At 41.5% G+C, this 25979-nt stretch overlaps 1 protein-coding gene across 2 annotated transcripts in view; it reads left to right on the top strand.

Annotated features, from left to right (window-relative positions):
• LOC112580248 overlaps positions 1 to 25521 on the top strand; it is a 454297-nt gene extending 428776 nt beyond the window's left edge. For both annotated transcript variants that reach the window (XM_044931971.1, XM_044931974.2), the window contains one exon: positions 25294 to 25521. In XM_044931971.1, the coding sequence (XP_044787906.1) occupies positions 25294 to 25410 (117 nt within the window). In that variant the 3' untranslated portion in view covers positions 25411 to 25521. The remainder of the gene's footprint in view (positions 1 to 25293) is intronic.
• The last annotated feature ends 458 nt before the right edge of the window (positions 25522 to 25979 follow it).

Genomic DNA, 25979 nt, shown 5'->3' with positions numbered 1-25979 from the left:
CTTGGGAAGGTTCTGTGTTGTCAGAGCCCTCTTCTGGGCTCCAGGTTCCCCAGGGGAGCTGGAAGGTTCAGCCGAGAGGGCATAAAGGTGGGGGTGGGCAAGAGAAGGAGGACACTCACTCCAGGAGCAGTGGGCTCTGCCCTTGATGAAATGACCCTCTAAGTTACTCATGGACGGCAAGAAGCCTCCTCTGAGCTCCACATCCCCATTTCTTAGACATTCTATGTTTCCATCGGAAAGACTTGTGGTGACCTAGTGGCCCCTATGCCTCTGACCCCCATCCTCATCCTTCTTCTCTTTCCCGTGTTCATTCCCTTCGGAACCCAGGCAGGTCCACCTTCAGCTGCACACCTGCATCTTTGCTCACTTTCCCAGAGCCTTCCTGGTGGAGGAGGGGGTGGCTTCCCTTCTCCCCCATCACTGCCCCCTCCGCCACTGTTGCCATCTTCCCTACATCCCCAAGGGGATGGTCTGGCCTTCATCCTGGTGGCATGAAACACACAACCCCCTGCACCCCATTCCTCCACCTCATCTTCCGCCTTTCCATGCCACACTGCCTGCATCTGCCCCCAGGGATGGCGACTCTGACCCCAAACTGTCAGCTCGCTCTTTCACGCTCACTTAGAGCGCATTACAGACATATTGTGCAAAGAGCTTCCATTTACAGAAGCATCAATGTGCAGTTTTTGGGCTGTGAAGGACAAGTGCACTCCTGTCATTTATTGACCAGGAAAGGAGGGCTGCGGGTCTCCCCGCAGCCAGAGAGTGGGCTGGGACTGAGCCCCAAGAGTTGCAGGCCCCTCCCATGACTAGAGGGACAGGGTCTCCCCATGCTCAGCATCTTCTGCTGGTCATCCTTGCCCCCATGACCGCCAGGCCCCAGGGCAGCCTGAAGCTGCTGAGAAGTCCCCATATCTTGGCCCACATGCCTCTACCATTGTTCTTTCTGAGCCCTTCAGTTCCTTTAATATTGAAAGAAAATTTAGCTTCCCACCCTGGCTAGTTCCCCTTGAAACTATGCCCTGCACCCTACCCACCCTGTCTGGTTGTCTTTCCTGGGTCCCTGTGGCTCTGATTGGGTCTCCAGACCTCCATGACTGACTGCCTGCTCAGCGTGTGTGCTGTGAGCATGGCAGGGAGGCAGGGTCGTGGTATGTCAGAGTCCCGGAAGTGGCCCCATAATTCTCTCCCTCAGGGCTCTGCCTCACTCCCTGCACAGCACTGCCTTCTGTGGCTGAGCACATTGCACCCTGAGACTGTTGAGCCCTTCCTTGCTTTCCCCTCCCCCTCCCGCTGCATGTCCCCTCCTTCAGCCACAGTGAACATCCTGGAGACACATCCCTGCTCTGCGGTGTTGCATCTGCACCCAGACTGTGCCCCTCCCTCTCTGCTGGGATGCTGTTTCCACCTTCCTTTCCTTGAATGATTCCTGGTCATTTTTAGCACTGACCTCAGGAGGTGCCTTTTAGGGGAGAGGCCACCCAGGCTCTGGTTCACCTCTGTCCATCTCCTTTTGGGGCCCTCTTCCAGGTCCTGTAATACCCCATCCAAACATCAATGCATCTCTAAAATAGGATGTGGGGATGGCCAGAGCATGGGCCACTGTCTTAGTCTGTCCTGACTACTGTAACAAAATAGCCCTGGCTGGGTGGCTTATAAACAACAGAGATCTCTTGCTCACAGTTCTGGAGGCTGAGAAGTCCAAGATCAAGGCACCAGCATGGTTGCCCTCTGGTGACGGGCCCCTTCCTGGTTCATGGCCCATGCCTCCCACCATGTGTGCACACAGTAGTTAGGGCTAGGGATCTCTCTGGAGACTCTATTATTATAAGGGCACTAATATCATTCACAACAAAGAGAATGGATAAAGATATAGTAAGGAGATGCACAAGGTATCTAGACATCACTGTGCAACTTCCAGTAATTGGTTGAAAGCAGGCAAACAGGTTTGTCTTTCTGATTGCATAGCAGTGTCTGAATGGTAGCTTAAGGATCTTTCATTCTTAGTCTGCCTCTTAGATTGATTGACACTGTGAGCATGTGTGTGAATGTGTGAGTGTGTATGTATTCTGAGGGGAGGTTTCCTTTCCTCACAGCACCAATTGAAAACCCTTGTCATCCCGGCATGCCACAGCCAAGGGACAGAGCCCCAAGGATGGGTTTATTGCTGGGTGAGTTGCTGGGGAGGCCCAAGCATCTGCTGTTATTCTTGTCTGAGTGGCTGCGGTTTGGGAGTAATGCTTGAACTGCTGCCGGGGTCCCCCTGTGACTCAGACCTGGGGATTGATGATGGGTTTTGTCATATTTCTGAATAATTAAAGAGCAGCTTCCATTTGTGGGGACTTACTCTGAAGCCATCACAGTGTATTAGTGGTCAAGTAGGCTTCGTATTTGAGAGTTTAAAAGGTGAGAGAGGAAACCCACAGCCCGGAAGATAAAGTTGAGCACTATAAATAATTGTGTGCCGTGCATGGCGGCTACGTCACAAGAAAAGCCGTTTCCTGGAAGGCATGCCTTCCAGGCGCCTTCACATATGCCTGCCATGCTATTTCTTCAGCAAAGCCGGCCCAGGATAAGCTGGAAGTTGGGGTGAGCAGACGTGCTTCTTGAGGCCAGGCATTTTCCCAGCCATGGAAATGTTCAGCCCAGGGCTTCATAGAGAGAACTGAGGAGTGGCCTCAGGGGCAACGAGTCTTCTTTCTCTTTGAGCCTCAAGCTTTCGTTTTTCTGTAAAATGGAACTAAAGGTGTAGGAACTGCCCGTCTTATGAGGCTGTGATGATGGTCAAATCGGGTGATGCATGTATGTAACAACGAGCATCTGGGCTGATGTAAGGATACTGTCACCTGTATGAAGAGATGTGCCTTCACTCCTCCATTTGTGGAGTCTCCCCGCGTGCGACCCTAGCATTCCATTTCCTCCTGTGACTTGGTGAACAGCAAGACATAGGTTTTTGTCTCAGGGGGGAAAAAAAGATGATTTACAAGAGCTGGAGTAAGCCAACTGTAAAAGCTGACAAGGTGGACTCCGAAGACTGAACTAGAAATGCTCCCCTTGCTGAACTCAAAGCAAGTATAGGCAGAAACCAGATTCAGAAACAATGGCCACTTACAGAGTAAAGCCACTAAATTACGCCCAACCAACTGTCTTTAGAATAAGATTACAGGTGATCCAAAGGAGCGAAACCAGTCCATACTCAAAAGGAATGAGTTGTCCTTAGTGTCATGATGTACAGAGTCAAATATCAGCTATCACTGACAATTTATGTGAAAAAATTATGGGAATAGATATGTCCCATGCTGGATGTCTCTGAGCTTGCTCAAATTAATGTTCTTTAGTTTTAAACAGTTGATAATAAGGTAGATATATAGGTATTGATAATAAGGTAGATATGTAGGTAGTTGAAAGAAAAGGAGGGAGGGAATGTGGGTAGGTAAATATAGATAGAACTAGAATGAACTATTTTTTTCCCTCAACTTCCAATCCTTCCCTTGATGAAAGAAATGCTCATACATTGAAAAGACCAGAGAAGAGCCTTGTGTTCAGAGTTGAGGAGTCTGTAATAGAATCCCAGTGGGGACAATTGCTTGAAGCCCCCATGTATGAACTCACACCTGCTTGTGCACATAAGTGTATCCTAGAAAAGAAAGGAGTTGGTTCTGATTCATGCGTAAACAGCCTATCCCAGCTTCAACCACCTAAGGTCTATTCATAACGGGGAGGTTTAGCTGAGAAAATCTCAACACCTGGGCAGAGTTACGATGTGGCTAGTGGAGCAGCCATCATATATTTTAATTATGGCAAGAAAGCAACTTTTTGATAGAATGGGTGAGCACAAACATTTGGCAACTTCCTGCATGAGTGCAAATGAAAAGCAATTCTATTAGGGCTGTTGTTGTTTTTTTTTTTTTTCCTCAAGAATGACTTCCTTTGTGTGGCAATAGGAAGCTTTCAGGAAATTATTCTTTCTGGTACTGCTGGTGTTGAAGCACCAGAATGAACCTGCATTCAGTAATCTAAAGTAACTTTGTTTTCCAAGTTAATTAATTGAATGATTCTTGATGTTTGACAATGAAATATAACATGGTAACAGCATGAGGCAGTTTTCTCCTTTAATTTAAAAAAGAAAGAGTCTTGTCTACTCCATTTCATATTAGATCCACCATCATTATGCAAAAGCAGACAGAGTTGATGGGCCAGGCATTTTTTGGGTCAGACATTTTTTTCCCCCTATGCATAAAACAGTATAGACTAGCGATTCTCAAATTTTAGTGTTCCTCAGAATAATCTGAAGATCTTATTGTTTTAATTACTTGATTTAGGTCTTAGTTGCCACATGTGGGTTCATCTTTGTTGTGGCATGTGGAATCTTGAGTTACAGCATGTGGGATCAAGTTCCCCGACGGGTATAGAACCCAGGCCTCCTGCATTGGGAGCATGGAGTCTTAGCCACTGGACCACCAGGGAAGTCCCTGAAGATCTTTTTAAAATGCAGACTAGGACCCAGTAGGCTTGCAGTGGAACCTATCTGAGATCCTGCGTTTCTGTCAGTCTCTCAGGTACAGCTTATGAGGCTGCTCATCCATGAATCCCACTTTCAGATCTCTGTATCAGTGATTCCCCCACAATATCTATGTGGGGGAAGGGAAAAGAGGGCAGGAGGGAGATGCTGGGGCTGCGATGGGCTACTCTTCCCCATCAGCCAGTAACCCCGGTCCTGTGTGTTAACTAAGTTAGGGGAGCTTTTAGGGTGAATTGAGCTGTCAACCACAGCTGTGGCTGGAATCAGGTGTAGGTCAGAGGGCTGTTACCCTGGGCACCAAAGCCATCTGCTGCATTAGGACACAGTGGAGTGTGAGAAGGAGATTGCGTCTGGCACCCAGGGTACCTAGACGTGAATGTTAACTGCCAGGTGCACCAGGAATCCACAGACATGTGCCTGAAATAGACCAGCTCCAGAAATTAGACCCACAGACGATGCTCAGAAGCAGCCACCATGAAAGGCAAATTTGGATGCTTCAGAGTCTTCAGACTTAATGAAGTTTCTCAGAGCAGCACCTGGGTGTCAGTTTGGTGTCTGTCCCCTTGTTGTCAGGCTTCCCTGGTGGCTCAGACAGTAAAGAATCTGCCTACAATGTGGGAGACCCAGGTTCGATCCCTGGGCCGGGAAGATCCCCTGGAGAAGAGCATGGCAACCCACTCCAGTATTCTTGGCTGGAGAATCCCATGGACAGAGGAGCCTGGTGGGTCCATGCAGTTGCAAAGAGTAGGACACGAGTGAGCGACTAACACACACACACACTCCCTGCTTGTCACTGAGTCACCTGAATGTGCACTGTCTCCTACTTGTGAGGTCACCTTGGGAGGTAGAGCTGGAGCTTGCGCATGAGTGGTGGTGAACTCTGTGTACTCAGAAATCCTCATAGAACTGCGTTGAAATAACCCTCATTGCTATGTACTGGGCTCACTGGCCAGGGTTCCAAACAAAATCCCACAGCTTCAAGGCTGCTTTGCTTTTCTCTCAAGCTGTTAAAGGAACAATCTAAATACATCTTTTTTCATTTGTCACTTATGAACAGCTATAGACCCGGAGATGTCTCTTTTGGGATCAGACAGAGTTTAAAGGAGAAGCAGGGTTGTGAAATATTCTTTGACATTTCGAAAATAATCAGTTAACAGAATATCCAGATCGGGAAGGGGGATTCCCCCGACACTAGGCTGTGAGGCTCAGAGGCACTGCCAACGCCCTCATCAGTTTTAGGACTGCCAAAGCTGGAGCTCTGTTGTTCCCAACACCCTGGAAAGGCTGTCTCCTTTATGGCCGTGCCACCACAGGGGCTCAGATGATTAAGCATCTCTAATGAGCCTAACAGAAGACAATGGCATCTGTTATTTACCTAGGGAGAAGTTAGGAGGGGAGGGACATGTGTGTGTCCTGGGGACCCTTTATGCAGTATTTAACTAGGGTTGGGATGAAAGGGAGCTGGAGGGAGAACATCAGTTAGGCCTAAGCATATGGGAGTATTTTGCAATCAGACATAGGATAGGCTCTGTGTTGTTCAGACCAGGGCAGAAAAGAGAGATGGCCTCTCACATCATGCAGGAGGAAAGGGGAATAGCACCTGGGGAGTACCCACTGCCTACCAGGAACCAGCTCTTTGCTTCTACATAGTTTTTCCTAGAATGATGCCATAGACTCAGTAAACCGCGACTTAAAATTTTTCTACTTTAAATGAAGAAATAGAGGTTCAGAGACCTTAAGACTTATTTATTCCTTCAAAGCTAGAAAGTGCTGGGACTTTCAAATCTAGATCTACTTGAGCCCAAGGTCAAGAAATTCCCACTCTGAGTAATTTTAAAAGCATTATCAATATAATATTAAGGCTGTGGATGAAAGAGGCATACACTGCATATAAAATGTATGCAAATATCTTTTTCTCTATATGAGTATTAATTTTGGCTCTGTGCTTCCTGGAAGGGAAGTCAGGGAGGGAAATAGGAATTAAAATATTTTGCAGAACTGATGAGGCCTGTCAACTTTGAAGACAAGGTGTTTAAAGCGTTTTGGTACCATCATCTTCAGACTTTATGCATGTAGCTCTTCAACAAAATAGATAAAGTTATATGATCCATTTATATATATTTGTATAGGCCCTCTTACTCCAGCCCTACTCCCCCTATAATGCCTCTTGAAGCTCCGCCTCTAATGCACATCCCACCTGCACTGTTTCAGGGGCATCTCCCAGCTGTGTACCTTACAGTTTTTTCCAATTTTATTGAGATATGATTGACATACAGCACTGTGTTAGCTTAAGGTGCACAGTGTATGGACTTGATTTAGGTGTACTGTGAAGTGATTCAATAAGTTTAGTTAACATTCATCATTTCATACAGACACACACACACACAAAAGAATGTTTTTTCCCTTGTGATGAGAACTTTTAGGATTTACTTTATTAGCAACTTTCAAATAAATCACATAGCAGTGTTAATTACAGCAAACATGTTGTATGTTTTGTCCCCAGGACTTATATATGTTACAATGGAAAGTTTTTACCTCTGACCACCTTCATCTAATTAGTACTCTTTCCTCCTCCATCTCTAGTAGGGCTTCCAGGGCAACTCAGTAGTAAAGAATCCAACTGCCAATGCAGGAGCCACAGGTTCAATCCCTGGCTCGGGAAGATCCCCTGGAGTAGGAATTGGCAACCCAATCCAGCATCAGATCAGATCAGTCGCTCAGTCGTGTCTGACTCTTTGCGACCCCATGAATCGCAGTACGCCAGGCCTCCCTGTCCATCACCAACTCCCGGAGTTCACCCAGACTCACGTCCATCGAGTCAGTGATGCCATCCAGCCATCTCATCCTCTGTCGTCCCCTTCTCCTCCTGCCCCCAATCCCTCCCAGCATCAGAGTCTTTCCCAGTGAGTCAACTCTTCGCATGAGGTGGCCAAACTACTGGAGTTTCAGCTTTAGCATCATTCCTTCCAAAGAAATCCCAGGGCTGATCTCCTTCAGAATGGACTGGTTGGATCTCCTTGCAGTCCAAGGGACTCTCAAGAGTCTTCTCCAACACCACAGTTCAAAAGCCTCAATTGCCTGGTAAATGCTGAGCTTGGTGGGCTGCAGCCCATGGGGTCACAAAAGAGTCGGACACGACTTAGTGACTAAACAACAACCAGCTTTAATAACCACAAATCTGATCTCTTTTTCTATTAATTTTTCTTTTCAAAAAAATTTTTATTGGAGTATAGTTGATTTACAATGTTGTGTTAATTTCAGGTGAATCAGTTATACGTATACATATATCTATTCATTTTTAGATTCTTTTCCCATATAGGTCATTACATTGAGTAGAGTCCCCTATGGTATAGAGTAGATCCTTATTATCCTTTCTGTATATAGTTGTGTGTATATGTCCATCCCAATTTATCAACCGTCTTACCCCCTGGAATCCATGTTTGTTTTCTATATCTGTAACTCTATTTCTTTCTTATAGATATCTATGAATTTTTCTTTAAGATTTCAAATGTAAGCAAGATCATACAGTATATGTCTTCCTCTAATTATCCTTAACACAATGCTCTCAAGGTCCATTCATGTTGTTGCAAATGGCAGGATTTTGTTTTTAATGCTCTATTTTTGTTTTAATGCTCTATTATCTATCCATATTTTATATGTGTATATATAGTACTTACCTAAAGATATATCACAATGTCTTCATCCGTTAACCCATCAGTGAACACTTAGGCTGTTTCCTTGTCTTGGCTCTTATAAATAATGCTATAGTCAACATGGGTGTGTCACTCTCTCTTCAACATGTGTTTTCATTTCCTTTGGAGATATACCAAGAACTGAGATTGCTGGGTCATATGGTAGTTTTATTTTTAATTTCATTTTTTTAAACAATAATTACTTTATTTTAATTTTTTTTTTTACTTTACAATATTGTATTGGTTTTGCCATACATCAACATGAATCCACCACAGGTGTACACGAGTTCCCCATCCTGAACCCCCCTCCCACCTCCCTCCCCATACCATCCCTCTGGGTCATCCCAGTGCACCAGCCTAAGCTTCCTGTATCCTGCATCGAACCTGGACTGGCGATTCTTTTCTTATATGATATTATACATGTTTCAATGCCATTCTCCCAAATCATCCCCCACCTCCCTCTCCCACAGAGTCCAAAAGACTGTTCTATACATCTGTGTCTCTTTTGCTGTCTCGCATACAGGGTTATCGTTACCGTCTTTCTAAATTCCATATAAATGTGTTAGTATACTGTATTGGTGTTTTCCTTTCTGGCTTACTTCACTCTGTATAATCGGCTCCAGTTTTGTCCACCTCATTAGAACTGATTCAAATGTATTCTTTTTAATGGCTGAGTAATACTCCATTGTGTATATGTACCACTGCTTTCCTATCCATTCATCTGCTGATGGACATCTAGGTTGCTTCCATGTCCTGGCTACTATAAACAGAGGTGCGATGAACATTGGGGTACACGTGTCTCTCTCAATTCTGGTTTCCTCACTGTGTATGCCCAGCAGTGGGATTGCTAAGTCATAAGGCAGTTCTATTTCCAGTTTTTTAAGGAATCTCCACACTGTTCTCCATAGTGGCTGTACTAGTTTGCATTCCCACCAACAGTGTAAGAGGGTTCCCTTTTCTCCACACCCTCTCCAGCTTTTATTGCTTGTAGACTTTTGGATAGCACCCATTCTGACTGGTGTGAAATGGTACCTCATTATGGTTTTTATTTGCATTTCTCTGATAATGAGTGATGTTGAGCATCTTTTCATGTGTTTGTTAGCCATATGTATGTCTTCTTTGGAGAAATGTCTATTTAGTTCTTTGGCCCATTTTTTGATTGGGTTGTTATTTTTCTGGAATTGAGCTGCAGGAGTTGCTTGTATATTTTTGAGATTAGTTGTTTGTCAGTTGCTTCATTTGCTATTATTTTCTCCCATTCTGAAGGCTGTCTTTTCACCTTGCTTATAGTTTCTTTTGTTGTGCAGAAGCTTTTAATTTTAATTAGGTCCCATTTGTTTATTTTCGCTTTTATTTCCAATATTCTGTGAGGTGGGTCATAGAGGATCCTGCTGTGATGTATGTCAGAGAGTGTTTTGCCTATGTTCTCCTCTAAGAGTTTTATAGTTTCTGGTCTTACGTTGAGATCTTTAATCCATTTTGAGTTTATTTTTGTGTATGGTGTTGGAAAGTGTCCTAGTGGAACCTCTATACTGTTTTCCATAGTGGGCTTACAAATTTACATTCCTACCAACAATGTACTAGGATTCCCTTTTGTCCACATCCTTGCCAGCATTTCTTCTCTTGTCTCTTTCACCATAGCCATTCTAACAGGTGTGAGAAGATATCTCATGTGGCTTTGATTTGCATGTCCCCAGTGATTAGTAAGACTAAGCATCATTTCATGTATCTGTTCATCATTTGAATCAAATATTTTCTTTGGAAAAATATCTATTCATGTCCTTTGCCCATTTTTTTAATTGAATTATTATTTATTTATTAATTTTTGGCTGTGCTGAGTCTCCATTGCTTCACAGGCTTTTCTCTAGTAGCTTTTCTCAATGGGGGCTACTCTTGTTGCTGTGCACAGGCTTCTCATTATGGTGGCTTCTCTTGTTGCACCTCCCAGGCTCTAGAGAACCGGCTCAGGAGTTGCGGCTTGCACACGGGCTTTGTTGTTCTGCAGCATCTGGGATCCTCTGGGATCAGGGATCAAATCTGGGTCTCCTGCATTGGCAGGCGGAATTTTTTACCACTGAGCAACCAGAGAAGCCCTAATTAATTTTTTTTTTTTTGCTACTGAGTTGTATTAATTTTAAAATACACTTTGGATATTAATTTATCAGGTATATGATTTGCAAATATTTCTTCAAATTCTATAGTGGTTGATTCTTTTGTGGTGTGGAGGCATTGTTCAGTTCAGTTCAGTTCAGTTGCTCAGTCGTGTCTGACTCTCTGCGACCCCATGAATCGCAGCACGCCAGGCCTCCCTGTCCATCACCATCTCCTGGAGTTCACTCAAACTCATGTCCATTGAGTCGGTGATGCCATCCAACCATCTCATCCTCTGTCACTCCCTTCTCCTCCTGCCCCCAATCCTTCCCAGCATCAGAGTCTTTTCCAATGAGTCAACTCTTTGCATGAGGTGGCCAAAGTACTGGAGTTTGAGCTTTAGCATCATTCCTTCCAAAGAAATCCCAGGACTGATCTCCTTCAGAATGGACTGGTTGGATCTCCTTGCAGTCCAAGGGACTCGCAAGAGTCTTCTCCAACACCACAGTTCAAAAGCATCAATTCTTCAGCGCTCAGCTTTCTTCACAGTTCAACTCTTGCATCCATACATGACCACTGGAAAAACGATAGCCTTGACTAGATGGACCTTTGTTGGCAAAGTAATGTCTTTACTTTTGAATATGCTATCTAGGTTGGTCATAACTTTCCTTCCAAGGAGTAAGTGTCTTAATTTCATGGCTGCATTCACCATCTGCAGTGATTTTAGAGCCCAAAAAGATAAAGTCTGACACTGTTTCCACTGTTTCCCCATCTATTTCCCATGAAGTGATGGGACCAGATGCCATGATCTTCGTTTTCTGAATGTTGAGCTTTAAGCCAACATTTTCACTCTCCTCTTTCACTTTCATCAAGAGGCTTTTGAGTTCCTCTTCAATTTCTGCCATAAAGGTGGTGTCATCTGCATATCTGAGGTTATTGATATTTCTCCCGGCAATCTTGATTCCAGCTTGTGCTTCTTCCAGCCCAGTGTTTCTCATGATGTACTCTGAATATAAGTTAAATAAGCAGGGTGACAATATACAGCCTTGACGTACTCCTTTTCCTATTTGGAACCAGTCTGTTGTTCCATGTCCAGTTCTAACTGTTGCTTCCTGACCTGCATATATGTTTCTCAAGAAGCAGGTCAGGTGGTCTGGTATTCCCATCTTTTTCAGAATTTTCCACAGTTTATTGTGATCCACACAAAGGCTTTGGCATAGTCAATAAAGCAGAAATAGATGTTTTTCTGGAACTCTCTTGCTTTTTCCATGATCCAGCGGATGTTGGCAATTTGATCTCTGGTTCCTCTGCCTTTTCTAAAACCAGCTTGAACATCTGGAAGTTCATGGTTCACATATTGCTGAAGCCTAGCTTAGAGAATTTTGAGCATTACTTTACTAGCATGTGAGATGAGTGCAATTGTTTGGTAGTTTGAGCGTTCTTTGGCATTGCCTTACTTTGGGCTTGGAATGAAAACTGACCTTTTCCAGTCCTGTGGCCACTGCTGAGTTTTCCAAATGTGCTGGCATATTGAGTGTAGCGCTTTCACAGCATCATCTTTCAGGATTTGAAATAGCTCAACTGGAATTCCATCACCTCCACTAGCTTTGTTCGTAGTGATGCTTTCTTTTTTTTTTTTTTTTCCTAATCTTGAGACATTATTCAATATTTTCTCATTACCTTAATAATATCCTATACCGTAGTGATGCTTTCTAAGGCCCACTTGACTTCACATTCCAGGATGTCTGGCTCTAGGTGAGTGATCACAGCATCGTGATTATCTGGGTCGTGAAGCTCTTTTTTGTGCAGTTCTTCTGTGTATTCCTGCCACCACTTGTAGTGTGATGTAATTCCCCCTGCTAATTTTTTAAATATCTTAAAAATATATCATTGCTAAGACCCATCTTCAGGAGTGTTTTTCCTATCTTTTTTTCTATGAGTTTAATGTTTCAGGTCTTCCATTTAAGTGTTTAAGTTCAGTCATTTTTATGAAGGGTAGATGATAGGGGTATAGCTTCATTTTATTTTTATAAGTACTTTTCCCCAGCAACACTTACTAAAGCTATTTTCAGTTTCTCCATGACTCAGCAGTGTCCACAGAACTGGAAAAAGCTCCATTTTCATTCCAATCCCAAAGAAAGGCAATGCCAAAGAGTGCTCAAACTACCGCACAATTGCACTCATCTCACACACTAGCAAAGTAATGCTCAAAATTCTCCAAGTGAGGCTTCAATAGTACATGAACTGTGAACTTCCAGATGTTCCAGCTGGATTTAGAAAAGGCAGCGGAACCAGAGATCAAATTGCCAACATCTATTGGATCATAGAAAAAGCAAAAGAGTTCCAGAAAAACATCTACTTCTGATTTATTGACTACACCAAAGCCTTTGTCTAGTCAAAGCTATGGTTTTTCCAATAGTCATGTGTGATGTGAGAGTTGGACCATAAAGAAAGCTGAGCGCCAACGAATTGATGCTTTTGAACTGTGGTGTTGGAGAAGACTCTTGAGAGTCCTTTGGACTGCAAGGAGATCAAACCAGTCAATCCTCAAGGAAATCAGTACTGAATATTCATTGGAAGGACTGATGCTGAAACTGAAACTGCAATATTTGGCCACCTGATGTGAAGAACTGACTCACTGGGAAAGACCCTGATGCTGGGAAAGATTAAAGGCAGGGGAGAAGGGGATGACAGAGGATGAGATGGTTGGATGGCATCACTAACTTGATGGACATGAGTTTGAGCAAGCTTTGGGAGTTGGTGATGGACAGGGAAGCCTGGTGTGCTGCAGTCCATGGGGCTGCAAAGAGTCAGACATGACTGAGCGACTGAACTAACTGACCATATATGCATGGGTTTATTTCTGGGTTCTCATTTCTGTTCCATTGTCATGTGCTTTTGTTTTAATGCCAATGCCATACTGTTTCAATGACTACAGGTTTACAATGCAGTTTAGAATCATAAAGTGTGATGCCTCCTGCTTTATTCTTCTCAGAATCACTTTGGCTATTTGGGGTCTTTGGTTTTTCCATATATTTTAGGATTGTTTTTTCTACTGATGTAAAAAATGCCATCAGAATCTTGACAGGAATTGTGTTGTCTCTCCAGATGCTTGTACAATAGTTTGAACTTTTTATTAATAATTTTGGGCTTTTATTATTGCTTTTATTTCTATTTCCTTGGTAAAATGACCAAAGAAAATATTGGTACAATTTGTGTCAGAATGTTTTGCCCATGTTCTCTTCTAGGAGTTTAATGGTGTCATGCCTTAGATTTAAGTTATTGGGCCTTTTTGAGTTTGTTACTGTGTATGGTGTGAGGGTGTATTCTAACTTCATTGATTTACATGCAGCTGTCCAACTTTACTGACACCACTTGCTCAAGAGATCGTCTTTTCCCCATTGTGTATTATTGCCTCCTTTGTTGAATATTAATTGACCTTAGGTGTGTGGGTTTATTTCTGGGCTCTCTATTCTATTTTATCCCATTGATCTATATGTTTTTGTGCCAGTACCACACTGCTTTGATTACTGTAGCTTTTAGTCTGGGAGGCTTATGCATTCTGCTTTATTCTTTTCCCTTGTACTGCTTTGGCAATTCTGGGTTTTTTAAGTTCCATATAAATTTTAGTATTACTTGTTCTGTGAAAAATACCATGGGTAATTTGAAAGGGATTCCATTAAATCTGTAGATTGCTTTGCGTAGTGTGGCCACGTTAACAGTATTAATTCTTCTCATCCAAGTGCATGGGATTCAATATCCTTATTAGTAATTAATCTATTCAGATATTCTATTTCTTCCCAATTTGGTGTTGGTAGATAATATATTTCTAAGAATTGTTCCATTTCTTCTAGGATGTCCCATTTGTTGGTATATAGCTGTTCCTAATAACCTCTTCTGATCCTTTATACTTCTGTAGTATCAAATGTAATGTCTCCTTTTCCAATGATTAGACTAGTTAAAGGCTTGCCAATTTTATTTATCTTTTTAAAGAAACAGCTCTTAGTTGAAAAAATCTTTTCTATTGTTTTTCTGTCCTCTGTTTCTGCTCTAATATTTATTATTTTCTTCTTTCTGCTAACTTTGAGTTCACTTTAATTTTCCAGTTCCTTGAAGTACAGTTAGCTTGCTTATTTGACATCTTCTGTTTCTTAATGTAGATATTTATTATTATGAGCTTCCCTCTTAGAACTGGATTTGCTGTATCCCATAAGTTTCGGTATGTTGTATTTCCAGTTTCATTTGTCTCAATGTACTTTTCTGTTTCCCCTTTAATTTCTTTTTGATCCATTGGTAGCTCATGAGAGAGCTGTTTGATTTCAGTGTTCAAGAATTATCAGTTCTCTACTGTTATTGATTTTTAGGTTCATGCCATTTTGGTCAGAGATACTCAGTATGATTTCTATCTTCTTAGAGTTTTTCTAAGACTTTTGTTGCCTAACATACCATTTATGCTAGAAAATGTTCCATGTGCACTTGAGAAGAATATGTATTCTGCCGTTGTTGTATAGAATGTTTTGTATATGTTTAGTCCATCTAGTCTAGAGTGTTGTTCAAATCCACCATTTTCTTATTGATTCTCTGGACAATCTGTCCATTTGTTGAAAGTAGGGTATTAAGATCTCAAACTATTATTGTACTGCTGTTTATTTTTCCTTTTACTTTTGGTTTATATACTGAGGTGCTCCAACATAGGCTAATTGTAAATATTAAAACTGCTAGATCTTCTTGAAGAATTGATGCCTCTATCATTCTGTAATGTTTTTCTTTGTTGCTTTCAACATATTTAAAGTTTATTTTATCTATTATAAGTATAGCTACTCCCTGCATTTTATTATCATTTGCTTGAAATATCTTTTGTTCCTTTACTTTCTGACTTTAAAGCTGAAGTGAGTCTTGTAGGCAGCAAGCATATCATTGGATCTTGATTTTTTAATTCCTTCAGCCATGTTGCATCTTTTGATTAGAGAATTTGTTTACTTTAAAAATAATTATTAATAGGGAAGGACTTACTATTGCCATTTTGTTAATAGTTTTCTGACTGTTTTGTAGATCCATTGTTCCTTGTTGTTTATCCTGCTCTGTGTGTGTGTTTGTGTGTGTGTGTGTTGAAGCCTTTTGGTATTAAGTATTCTTTAACCTGATGATTATGTTCTTTTGGGTAACTACTACTAGTTTTATCCTTATCATTACCACAAGGCTTGCATAAAGTATCTTAAAATTAGAACATCTTATTTTCATGTTAAAATGTATACATTTTTAATATTTCACATCCATAGCATATTGATATGGTTATTTTTTATGACATTTGTTTTTAGTTTTTAACTACAGTTGTAAATGAAACATCTTATTACTGTATTACAAAATCTGTGATTATAAACTTATTTGTAAGTTTTTGACATACTTTATGTTTTTATGATGTTAATGAGTGTTCCTTTACTTTTACTAGAACTCTTTCACATTTCTTTTTTTTAATATAAATTTATTTATTTTAATTGGAGGCTAATTACTTTGCAATATTGTATTGGTTTTGCCATACATTGACATGAATCCACCATGGGTGTACACATGTTCCCCATCCTGAACCCCCCTCCCACCTCCCTCCCCATACCATCCCTCTGGGTCATCCCAGTGCACCAGCACCAAGCACCCTGTATCATGCATCGAACCTGGACTGGTGATTCATTTTACATATGATAATATACATATTTCAATGCCATTCTCCCAAATCATCCCCCCCTCACCCTCTCCGACAGAGTCCAAAAGACTGTCCTATACATCCGTGTCTCTTTTGCTGTCTCGCATACAGGGTTATCGTTACCATCTTTCTAAATTCCATATATATGCATTAGTATACTGTATTGGTGTTTTTCTTTCTGGCTTACTTCACTCTGTATAATAGGCTCCAGTTTCATCCACCTGATTAGAACTGATTCAAATACACTCTTTTTAATGTCTGAGTAATATTCCATTGTGTATATGTACCACAGCTTTCTTATCCATTTGTCTGCTGATGGACATCTAGGTTGCTTCCATGTCCTGGCTATTATAAATAGTGCTGCAATTAACATTGGGGTACACGTGTCTCTTTCCCTTCTGGTTTCCTCAGTGTGCATGCCCAGCAGTGGGATTGCTGGATCATAAGGCAGTTCTATTTCCAGTTTTTAAGGAATCTCCACACTGTTCTCCATAGTGGCTGTACTAGTTTGCATTCCCACCAACAGTGTAAGAGGGTTCCCTTTTCTCCACACCCTCTCCAGCTTTTATTGCTTGTAGACTTTTGGATAGTACCCATTCTGACTGGCGTGAGATCATACCTGATTGTGGTTTTGATTTGCATTTCTCTGATAATGAGTGATGTTGAGCATCTTTTCATGTGTCTGTTAGCTATCTGTATGTCTTCTTTGGAGAAATGTCTGTTTAGGTCTTTGGCCCATTTTTTGATTGGATTGTTTATTTTTCTGGAATTGAGCTGCAGGAGTTGCTTGTATATTTTGAGATTAATTATTTGTCAGTTGCTTCATTTGCTATTATTTTCTCCCATTCTGAAGGCTGTCTTTTCACCTTGCTTATAATTTCCTTTGTTGTGCAAAAGCTTTTAAATCTAATTAGGTCCCATTTGTTTATTTTTGCTTTTATTTCCAATATTCTGTGAGGTGGGTCATAGAGGATCCTGCTGTGATTTATGTCGGAGAGTGTTTTGCCTATGTTCTCCTCTAGGAGTTTTATAGTTTCTGGTCTTATGTTTAGATCTTCAATCCATTTTGAGTTTATTTTTGTTTATGGTGTTAGAAAGTGTTCTAGTTTCATTCTTTTATGAGTGGTTGACCAGTTTTCCCAGCACCACTTGTTAAAGAGATTGTCTTTTCTCCATTGTATAGTCTTGCCTCCTTTGTTGAAGATAAGGTATCCATAGATGTGTGGATTTATCTCTGGGCTTTCTGTTTTGTTCCATTGATCTATATTTCTGTCTTTGTGCCAGTACCATACTGTCTTGAGGACTGTGGCTTTGTAGTAGAGCCTGAAGTCAAGCAGGTTGATTCCTTCAGTTCCATTCTTCTTTATCAATATTGCTTTGGCTATTCGAGGTTTTTTGTATTTCCATACAAATTGTGAAATTATTTGATCTAGTTCTGAGAAAAATACTGTTGGTAGCTTGATAGGGATTGCATTGAATCTACAGATTGCTTTGGGTAGTATACTCATTTTCACTATATTGATTCTTCTGATCCATGAACACAGTATATTTCTCCATCTGTTTGTGTCCTCTTTGATTTCTTTCACCAGTGTTTTATAATTTTCTATATATAGGTCTTTTGTTTCTTTAGGTAGATCTATTCATAAGCATTTTATTCTTTTCCTTGCAATGGTGAATGGAATTGTTTCCTTAATTTCTCTTTCTGTTTTCCCATTGTTAGTGTATAGGCATGCAAGGGATTTCTGTGTGTTGATATTATATCCTGCAACTTTACTATATTCATTAATTAGCTCTAGCAATTTTCTGGTGGAGTCTTTAGGGTTTGTGCAAAGAGTGAGAGTTTTACTTCTTTTCCAATCTGGATTCCTTTTATTTCTTTTTCTGCTCTGATTGTTGTGGCCAAAACTTCCAAAACTATGTTGAATAGTGGTGGTGAGAGTGGGCACCCTTGTCTTGATCCTGACTTTAGGGGAAATGCTTTCAATTTTTCACCATTTAGGATAATGTTTGCTGTGGGTTTGTCATATATAGCTTTTATTATGTTGAGGTATGTTCCTTCTAGTCCTGCTTTCTGGAGGTTTTTTTTTTTTTATCATAAATGGATGTTGAATTTTTTCAAAGGCTTTCTCTGCATCTATTGAGATAATCATATGGTTTTTATTTTTCAATTTGTTAATGTGGTGTATTATGTTGATTGATTTGCAGATATTGAAGAATCATTTCTTGTAAGTCTAGTGATGAACTCCTTCATCTTTTGTTCAGGAAAGTCATTAACTTTCTTTCTTTCCTTTTTTGGTAATTCTTGGTTAACAGTACTTTCCTTTCAATGTTTTAACATATCATTCCATCCTCTTTTGGCCAGAAGTTTCTACTGAAAACTGCACAGATACTCTTATGGAGGTTCCTATTTATGTAACTTCCCTCTTTTCCCTTGCTGCTTTCAAAATTCTGTGTCTTTTACTTTTGACAAATTAATTATAACATGTCTTGGTGTAGCCCTATTGGAATTCAACCTATTTAAGATTCTTTAGGCCTCATGGATCTGCATGTCCATTTGTCTCCCCAGTCTAGGAAGTTTCCAACTCTTATTGCTTTAAATATAGTTTCCTTTTTTCTTCTTCTCCTGGGATCTCCATAACAGTGATGTTTATTCTTTTAATTTTGTCCCATTTATCCTGTAGGCTTTCTTCACCCTTTTTCATTCTATTTTCTTGTTCCTCTGACTGGATAATTTCAATGCCCTGTCTTCTGGATCACTGATTCTTTCTTCTGCATGGATGAATCTACTGTTTAAGCCCTCTATTGCATTCTGTACTTTACTCAGTATATATTTTTTTCTTTGGGATTTGTTTGTTGAACTTGTTTTTGTTCATGAATTGTTTTACTAATTTTATTTAGTTCTGTGTGTGTGTGTGTGTGTGTGTGTGCTTATAGTTCACTTAACATTTTAAAAGAGGATTACTCTGAATTCTTTGACAGTTCATAGGCATCCATTTCTTTATGGCCAGTTATTAAAGCTTTATTAGTTTACTTTGGTGGTATCATCTTTGCAGTTATTTTTTGTGTGTTATCTTTTATTTCCTTTGTTGGTATCTGCACACTTGAATAAGTAGTCTCCGTTTGTAGACTTTACCAGACCGCTTGCTTGGTTTTCTGCATGTGTCAGTCTGTTATAACTTTGGAAGGTGGGACTTGCTCTCAGGGTCTATCTAGGTTAGGTTTCCTTGTTGGGTTGGGCTGTACTCAGCTTTGGGTGGGGCTATATGTTAGCTTCCCTGCCCAGTCAAGCTGAAGAATAGGCCTAAGACTCAGCAAGATGTTTGGGAATCAAATAAGACATACCTGTATGCCAAGCTTTTTGGATAGTGTCGGCCATTATCTTGACTCTGCAGACCAAAGCTGCTGGTCATGTACTCTGTTCATGTACCACTGTACTGGGGGCTGCAGAGTATGCTACCAGGATTCCCAGGAATGCTCGTTAGGGATTTTGGTTTGCGGGGTTGGAGGCTGTATGCAGCATGAGCAGGGCTACAGCTTAGTTTCACTACACAGAAAGGTAGGGGTAGTCACAGAACAGGCAGACCTCTCCATCAAACTCTTTGGCCAAGTGGGGTCACTGGCTTGTCTCTGCAGAATCACTGACCAGGTTCCCTGCTCAGATGCTGCAATGCCAAGTAATTTTTCAGGTTCCAAGGCTTCATGGTTGAACAAGGCCATGAATTAGCTCCCCTGTGTAGGGGTTAGGCTCCAGTTAGGCTTGAACTTTTCATCTGAGTCTCCAAATAAGGCAGACATGTACTCCCTTGAGTTCCCCACCATCTCAGGTCTGCAGCTGAGTGAAGCTAGTGGTTAAGACTTCCTGTAGGTAGGAACTCATTCTGCCAAGATCCAAGTGTTAGTTGTTCAAACCTCTCCCCTCTTCTCCATCAGTCTGAGTCTCAGCGGCCAACGCTGCAGTGGGGACTCCCAAGAAGTTACTCACATTGCTGGGGCAGCTAGATGTGCACCCTGGATGTTCTTTTCTCACTGGAGAAGCTGTAAGCTCAGGGGAGCCCTCCTGGTGTGGTGCCATGCCAGCCTGGGGAGGGGCAGTGTAGCCAGTTCCTGGAAGAGGAACATAGCTGTTCCTCTTGCTCTTCTCCTGTAGACTGCCTCGGTCTCTGTGGTGCTTTAGCCTCACTCCCATGTTCTAGGATTTTCTCAGTGGTATCTTGTCTACTACTAGTTGTTCTTCTAGGAGGGGGAATGAAACCAGTGACTCCCTATGTCACCATCACCTCCACCCCATAATTCATAACTAGGCAGCCTTTTCTGGTCTATCTCTTCATTGTTCTCTATTTCCTCCTGCCAGTATCTTTCCTGTGTCTCAGGGTTTCCCAATGGCAGTGAAATCACTGCATCCCTCGTCTGTCTCTATTACAAGGTCCAGTAAAGATGGATGGCTCACCCGATGTTGTTGGAAGGTTCTCTTTTCTTTCCCCCGTAGAGATCTGATGCCAGCAGGCAAGTGTAACTTCTGTGTGAATACAGCGTGATTTAAATTCTTGATAAAATTTAAATCTTTCTAAGAATGCTACACAGGATGCTTGATGAGTAAACAGGCCAGGAAAGGAAAAGTAGGATTCCCTGAATTATTTAGCCAGGAGTTGGCAGCTCTGGAGATAAACAAGGAACCTCTATTCCTGGGTCTCCCCATCTTACTTGGAGCTTGCTAAGCCCACCTTGGGTCAGGGCATTTATATTTCCTTTTCCTTCTGCCTAGAATGCAGTTTCTCCTGTCCTTGACTGTACATTTCTAACCTTTATCCATCAGGTCTCTGCTCAAATGGCAGTCCTTCAGAGAGTCCTTACCTGACCACTTAAATTTTTTTTTTTCATAGAGACTTAACGTGGTCTGCAAAATATCAGTAATTTAGTTGCTTATTTATTGTTTGGACTTCCTCTAGAATTTAAGCTCCATGAGGGCAGGGATTGACTCCTTATTCACTACACTATCCCCTGTGCCTCAAAATATTGTGCTGCCCCAAATATTGGGAAAGTGTCCAACTCTTTGTGACCCCTTGGACTGTAGCCTTCCAGGTTCCTCTGTCCATGGAATTCTTTGGGCAAGAATACTGGAGTGGGTTGCCATTCCCTTCTCCAGTATTAGGAGAATAAATGAATTGGGGATAAAGTATCCCCTCAGTATATCTGAAAATGTGCTTCCTGTACCATATGGGCATCACCTGGGATCACCTGTATTACAGCATTGTTAGAAATGCACAGCCTCACTGTGGGCCCAGCACTCTGCATTGTAACAAGCCCTCCAGGTGCTTCTGATGCTCAAGCCTGAGAGCTACTAGTAGAGCAGTGCTTTTTTATGGATCTTGAATATGCATATGAACAGACCTGGGAAACTTAGTAGAATGCGGATTCTTGTTCAGTAGGTCCTGGAGAGCTCAGAGAACCTGCATTTCTAACAAACTCCAGGTAGTGGTCATGCTGCTGACCACTCACTTGCCACTCCAGGAATCTTTGCAGTCAGTCAGTGAGCTGTAAAAATTACTGATTCTGGTCTCTCCCTTAGATGTTCTGATTTAAGTCATCTGGAGTGCAGCTGGACTGGGGGCTTCCCAGGTGGTACAAGAGGTAAAGAACCCACCTGCCAGTGCAGGAGACATAAGAGATGTGGGTTCGATCCCTGGGTTGGGAAGATCCTCTGGAGAAGGGCATGGCAACCCACTCCAGTATTCTTGCCTGGAGAATCCTATGGACATAGGAGCTTGGTGGGCTACAGTCCATAGGGTCTCAAAGAGTCAGACATGACTGAAGCGACTTAGCATGCACACATGAAGCTAGACTGGGTCTTTTTAAAAGCTCCTCAGCTAATTCTAACATACAGTCAAGACTGAACTGCTGTCTTGGAAGGTTTTCAGGTGTATGCATCCTCAGAATGCCACTAGGTGTGTGGACAGGTGATGCCCAGCAGCTCAGGGCAGCTCTGAGCCAGGGTATGCTTAGAGTTTAAGACACTATAAGACACAGGACCTGAGGGTGCTGTGGAAACCTAGGAAAGGAAGTCTACAGGGAGACAAACTCAAGGAGAAACTGTAAGCAGTGAGGGAAAGTAAATCCCTCAGCCCCTTCAGTGACCTAGATCTGCAAACTCATCTTCTCAATACAAGGGCTTGATGATGCCCAATCCACACAGATCCAATGAGCACAAAAACCAGTGATGATTTTGTCCTGAAGATAAAACTCCTGCGGATGAACAAATGTTCCAGGGATTACATTAGCTAGCCAGGTTAATTAAAAACAACTCCAATAATTAGTTTTGTGCATCAGTTTCTTTGTTATTAGTGCAGATGCTTTTCATAGAGGGGACAAAAGCTCCTCAATGAAACCTTGCTGGCTTCTCTGTCTCTCCTCTGAACTTGTGTTCCAAAAAAAATGTATCATGCATTCAGAGGGTTTGCTAGATTTAAAATAAATCATCCCTTTAGCATATGCAGCCTCAGATACATTGAGTTATACCTTGAGATGAAGAGACATAAAAACATGCTGTCTTATTCTGTCTTCTGTTGCTATTAACATGCCCAATGGGACATCTTAAAAGAGGGTTGATGTTGCTTAGGATGTTTTCAAGAATGCTAAAATGAACAAGAACTTAAATATAAACTCCTTTCTTAATAAAGTAGATTTTTTAAAAGAGGAATGTGAAAGAAGACATTGTGAATGTAACAAATGAGACACAGGAAGTGGGTTGTAACCCTGAATCTACTTCCCTCATTCTCCATTTCATCATCCTAGGCTGCCATAGATGAATAGCAAGCTCTGGGAGGCATTACTCAGAATCGTGTTAAGATATCACATTTGACTAAGAACAGAATTAGCATATAATCTAGCAGTCCCTCTCCTGGGCTTATGTCCAGACAAAACTCTAATTCAAAAGACATTAATACTTGCACCCCTATTCACAATAGCCAAGACATAGCAACAACCTAAATGTCCGTGAACTGATGAATGGACAAAAAGATACACAAACACATACATACCATGGAATATTACTCGGCCATAAAAAGAATAAAATAATGCCATTTTCAGCAACAGAGATGGAACTAGAGATTATCATACTAAGTGAAGCTAAGTCAGAAAGAGAAAGATGAATACTGTATTATACCACTTCTATGTGGAAACTAAAATAAGACACGAACCTGTCTATGAAACAGAATCACAGACCTAGAAAACAGGCTGTGGTTGCCAGGGGTGAAAGCATTGAGGGAAGGATGGCATGTGCAATTAATATAGCATATATAAGCTGTTATATATAGAATGGATAAACAACAAGTTTCTGTTGTATAGCAGAGGGCTGTTTTTAATATCCTATGATAAATCATAATGGAAAAGAATATGAAAAAAGAATGTATATGTATATCTGAATCACTCTGATGTACAACAGTAATTATTACAACATTGTAAATCAACTATGCTTCAATTGGAAAGAAAAAAAAGACACCACATTAGATGAGTCTAGAAAATAGTATGACCCATAGCTTTTTCTGGGAAGGATCTCTTATATGCCGCAACCCCAGTGGAGGCAACCAGTTAGGCAAGGCCTATATGAAATGACTCTGTTCTCCCCAGTCATTGTCGATTTTTCTGGCATGCACACACATCTGAGCCAGGCCAATCAAATTCTCTGTCCAAAAGATCAGTGAACTAGAATAGGGTAACATTGAGTCTGGGAGTCTTGGGAATGAGCTGCTAGAATGCTTGAGTCCATTCTAAAGGAGATCAGTCCTGGGTGTTCTTTGGAAGGAATGATGCTAAAGCTGAAACTCCAGTACTTTGGCCACCTCATGCAAAGAGTTGACTCATTGGAAAAGACTCTGATGCTGGGAGGGATTGGGGGCAGGAGGAGAAGGGGATGACAAAGGATGAGATAGCTGGATGGCATCACTGACTCGATGGACGTGAGTCTGGGTGAACTCTGGGAGTTGTTGATGGACAGGGAGGCCTGGCGTGCTGCGATTCACGGGGTCGCAAAGAGTCGGACACGACTGAGTGACTGAACTGAACTGAACTTAGAGCAGCATTCTGCTATGGAACTTTCCCAGTGATGACAATATTCTATAGCTTGCACTGTCCAATCCAGTAGCCACATGTGGATACTGAGGAACTGAAATGTGGCTACTGTGACTGAGGAACTGACCCTTTCATTTTGCTTAAATTTACATTTGAATTTAAGAGCTAGTATCTGTTAAATTGAACGGCACAGCTCTAGAGCTGTTTTACAGCTTTCAATATCTACTAAGGAACCCCAAGAGGCTCTTCTGTTATCTCTTTTGCCAAGTTTTGACTGTTCAGCCATTGCATTGTTTTTGTAAGACACCCCAGGAACTTTGCAATAAATCCTCCAATTTAATTCAGCTAGCCAAAGAGCCTTAATTAAGACAGGGTGTTAATTAAGCTGAAAGCTTAAATACTGTTCTTTAGAGGAGGGATGTCTGTCCATCACACTAAAACCATCCAGATGCAAAGATACTGGACCTCCTCTTGCCTGTGGGTGTTCTACCAAAGTAGGAATGAAGAAGGAAGATGAAATCTTTACTGCCCATCTAATACCCTAAGCAAACTATCTTAGGAAGTCACAAGGCGATCCTATTTGAAATAGGAAAGAATTAGTGGTGCAATTTGCTCATGTCAGAGTTACACGAGACTCAGCCTTGGCCTAGGGATCTGGAAAAGTTGAGCTCACATTCTGCCTATTCCTCTCTTCCTCAATGAGATGTGACACGCTATGTAGTCAGCATAAGTCTCAGTAGCCTCCTAATTTTAAGGAAGCCTTAAAACTAGACTATCATTAAGGTCATTCTACTAGGCTGTGATAAGTTATAAGCCACGAGGGTCCTGACACCTTCTTATTCACTGTTGTAACCTTACACAGCCAGGGTGGAATCCACTGTTGGCATCTCAGCCCTTGTCCAGGGGAAATATGGAAGCTTCATCTTGAAGCCGAGCTAGATTGGGGCCAAAGGTTAACAAACTCCTGAGGTTTTTCAGGAGGTCATTACATTGGCAGGGTCCCAGTCTGACATTCATGGACACAGTCTGACTGTGGGTGACCTTGAGTCTCTTCTCCATGTTAGGAGCTTTGGTTTCCCCAATCACAAGACAAATGGGAACTTTACAATTTAAACAATGCAACCATGATCACACAATAATTTATATAACTCTCCTAACAAGTTGTGAAGGAATTCCTGCCTCAGCATCATTGCTACCATCATGGCATCGTTGTTACTACTTTGCAGATGGGGACACCAGAGCTCAGAGTGAGGAAGCCAGTTGATTCAGATCCCAATGTTAATATGCGGAGGAGGCAAAATTCACAACCAGATCTTCTGACTCTAAATCCAACACTTAGTTGAGAAGAACATCTGTATCTGCTTTAAAGTTTTATGGAGACAGATGAAATACCATATGTTTAATACTTTGGCGAGAAAATGTGAAGCAAATAAAGTTTGCATTTTAAGAGATGAGAAGGGCAAGAGTGTCATTCTTTTCAGGGATCTGGATTTTGAGGTGTGTTCCTGAAAGTTTGGTGCTTGGATGTTAGCTACAAGATAAAAATAGGCTAACAGTTACGGGGAAATCTGGAGCGCATACCTTACATATAGGTCAGATTACTGTTGTCCTGTGTTTAATTGTAGCCAGTTCTTTTGACACCTGGCATATTCTATCATTCTCATTAAACCCTTACAATGGCCCAGTGTGGTCAATACTATGATCTGTACATTTAATATGAAGGCGGTTTGATGCAGAAAGGCTAAATGACATGTCTGAGATCACAGATATAAAAGTTGACCAAGCCAAAAAGTGAACCTCCAATCTGCCTAACTGCCAAGCTCAAGTTCTCAGTCATGAGGTGATTATTTCCTTCTTGTTAATTATGAACCTTTGATAAACTTTCACCTTAATGACTCATCTGTTTTACTGA

Source organism: Bubalus bubalis, chromosome 18 (assembly GCF_019923935.1).
Source record: "Bubalus bubalis isolate 160015118507 breed Murrah chromosome 18, NDDB_SH_1, whole genome shotgun sequence".
Lineage (NCBI taxonomy): Eukaryota > Metazoa > Chordata > Mammalia > Artiodactyla > Bovidae > Bubalus > Bubalus bubalis.
This window is presented reverse-complemented; position numbering and strand designations above follow the sequence as displayed.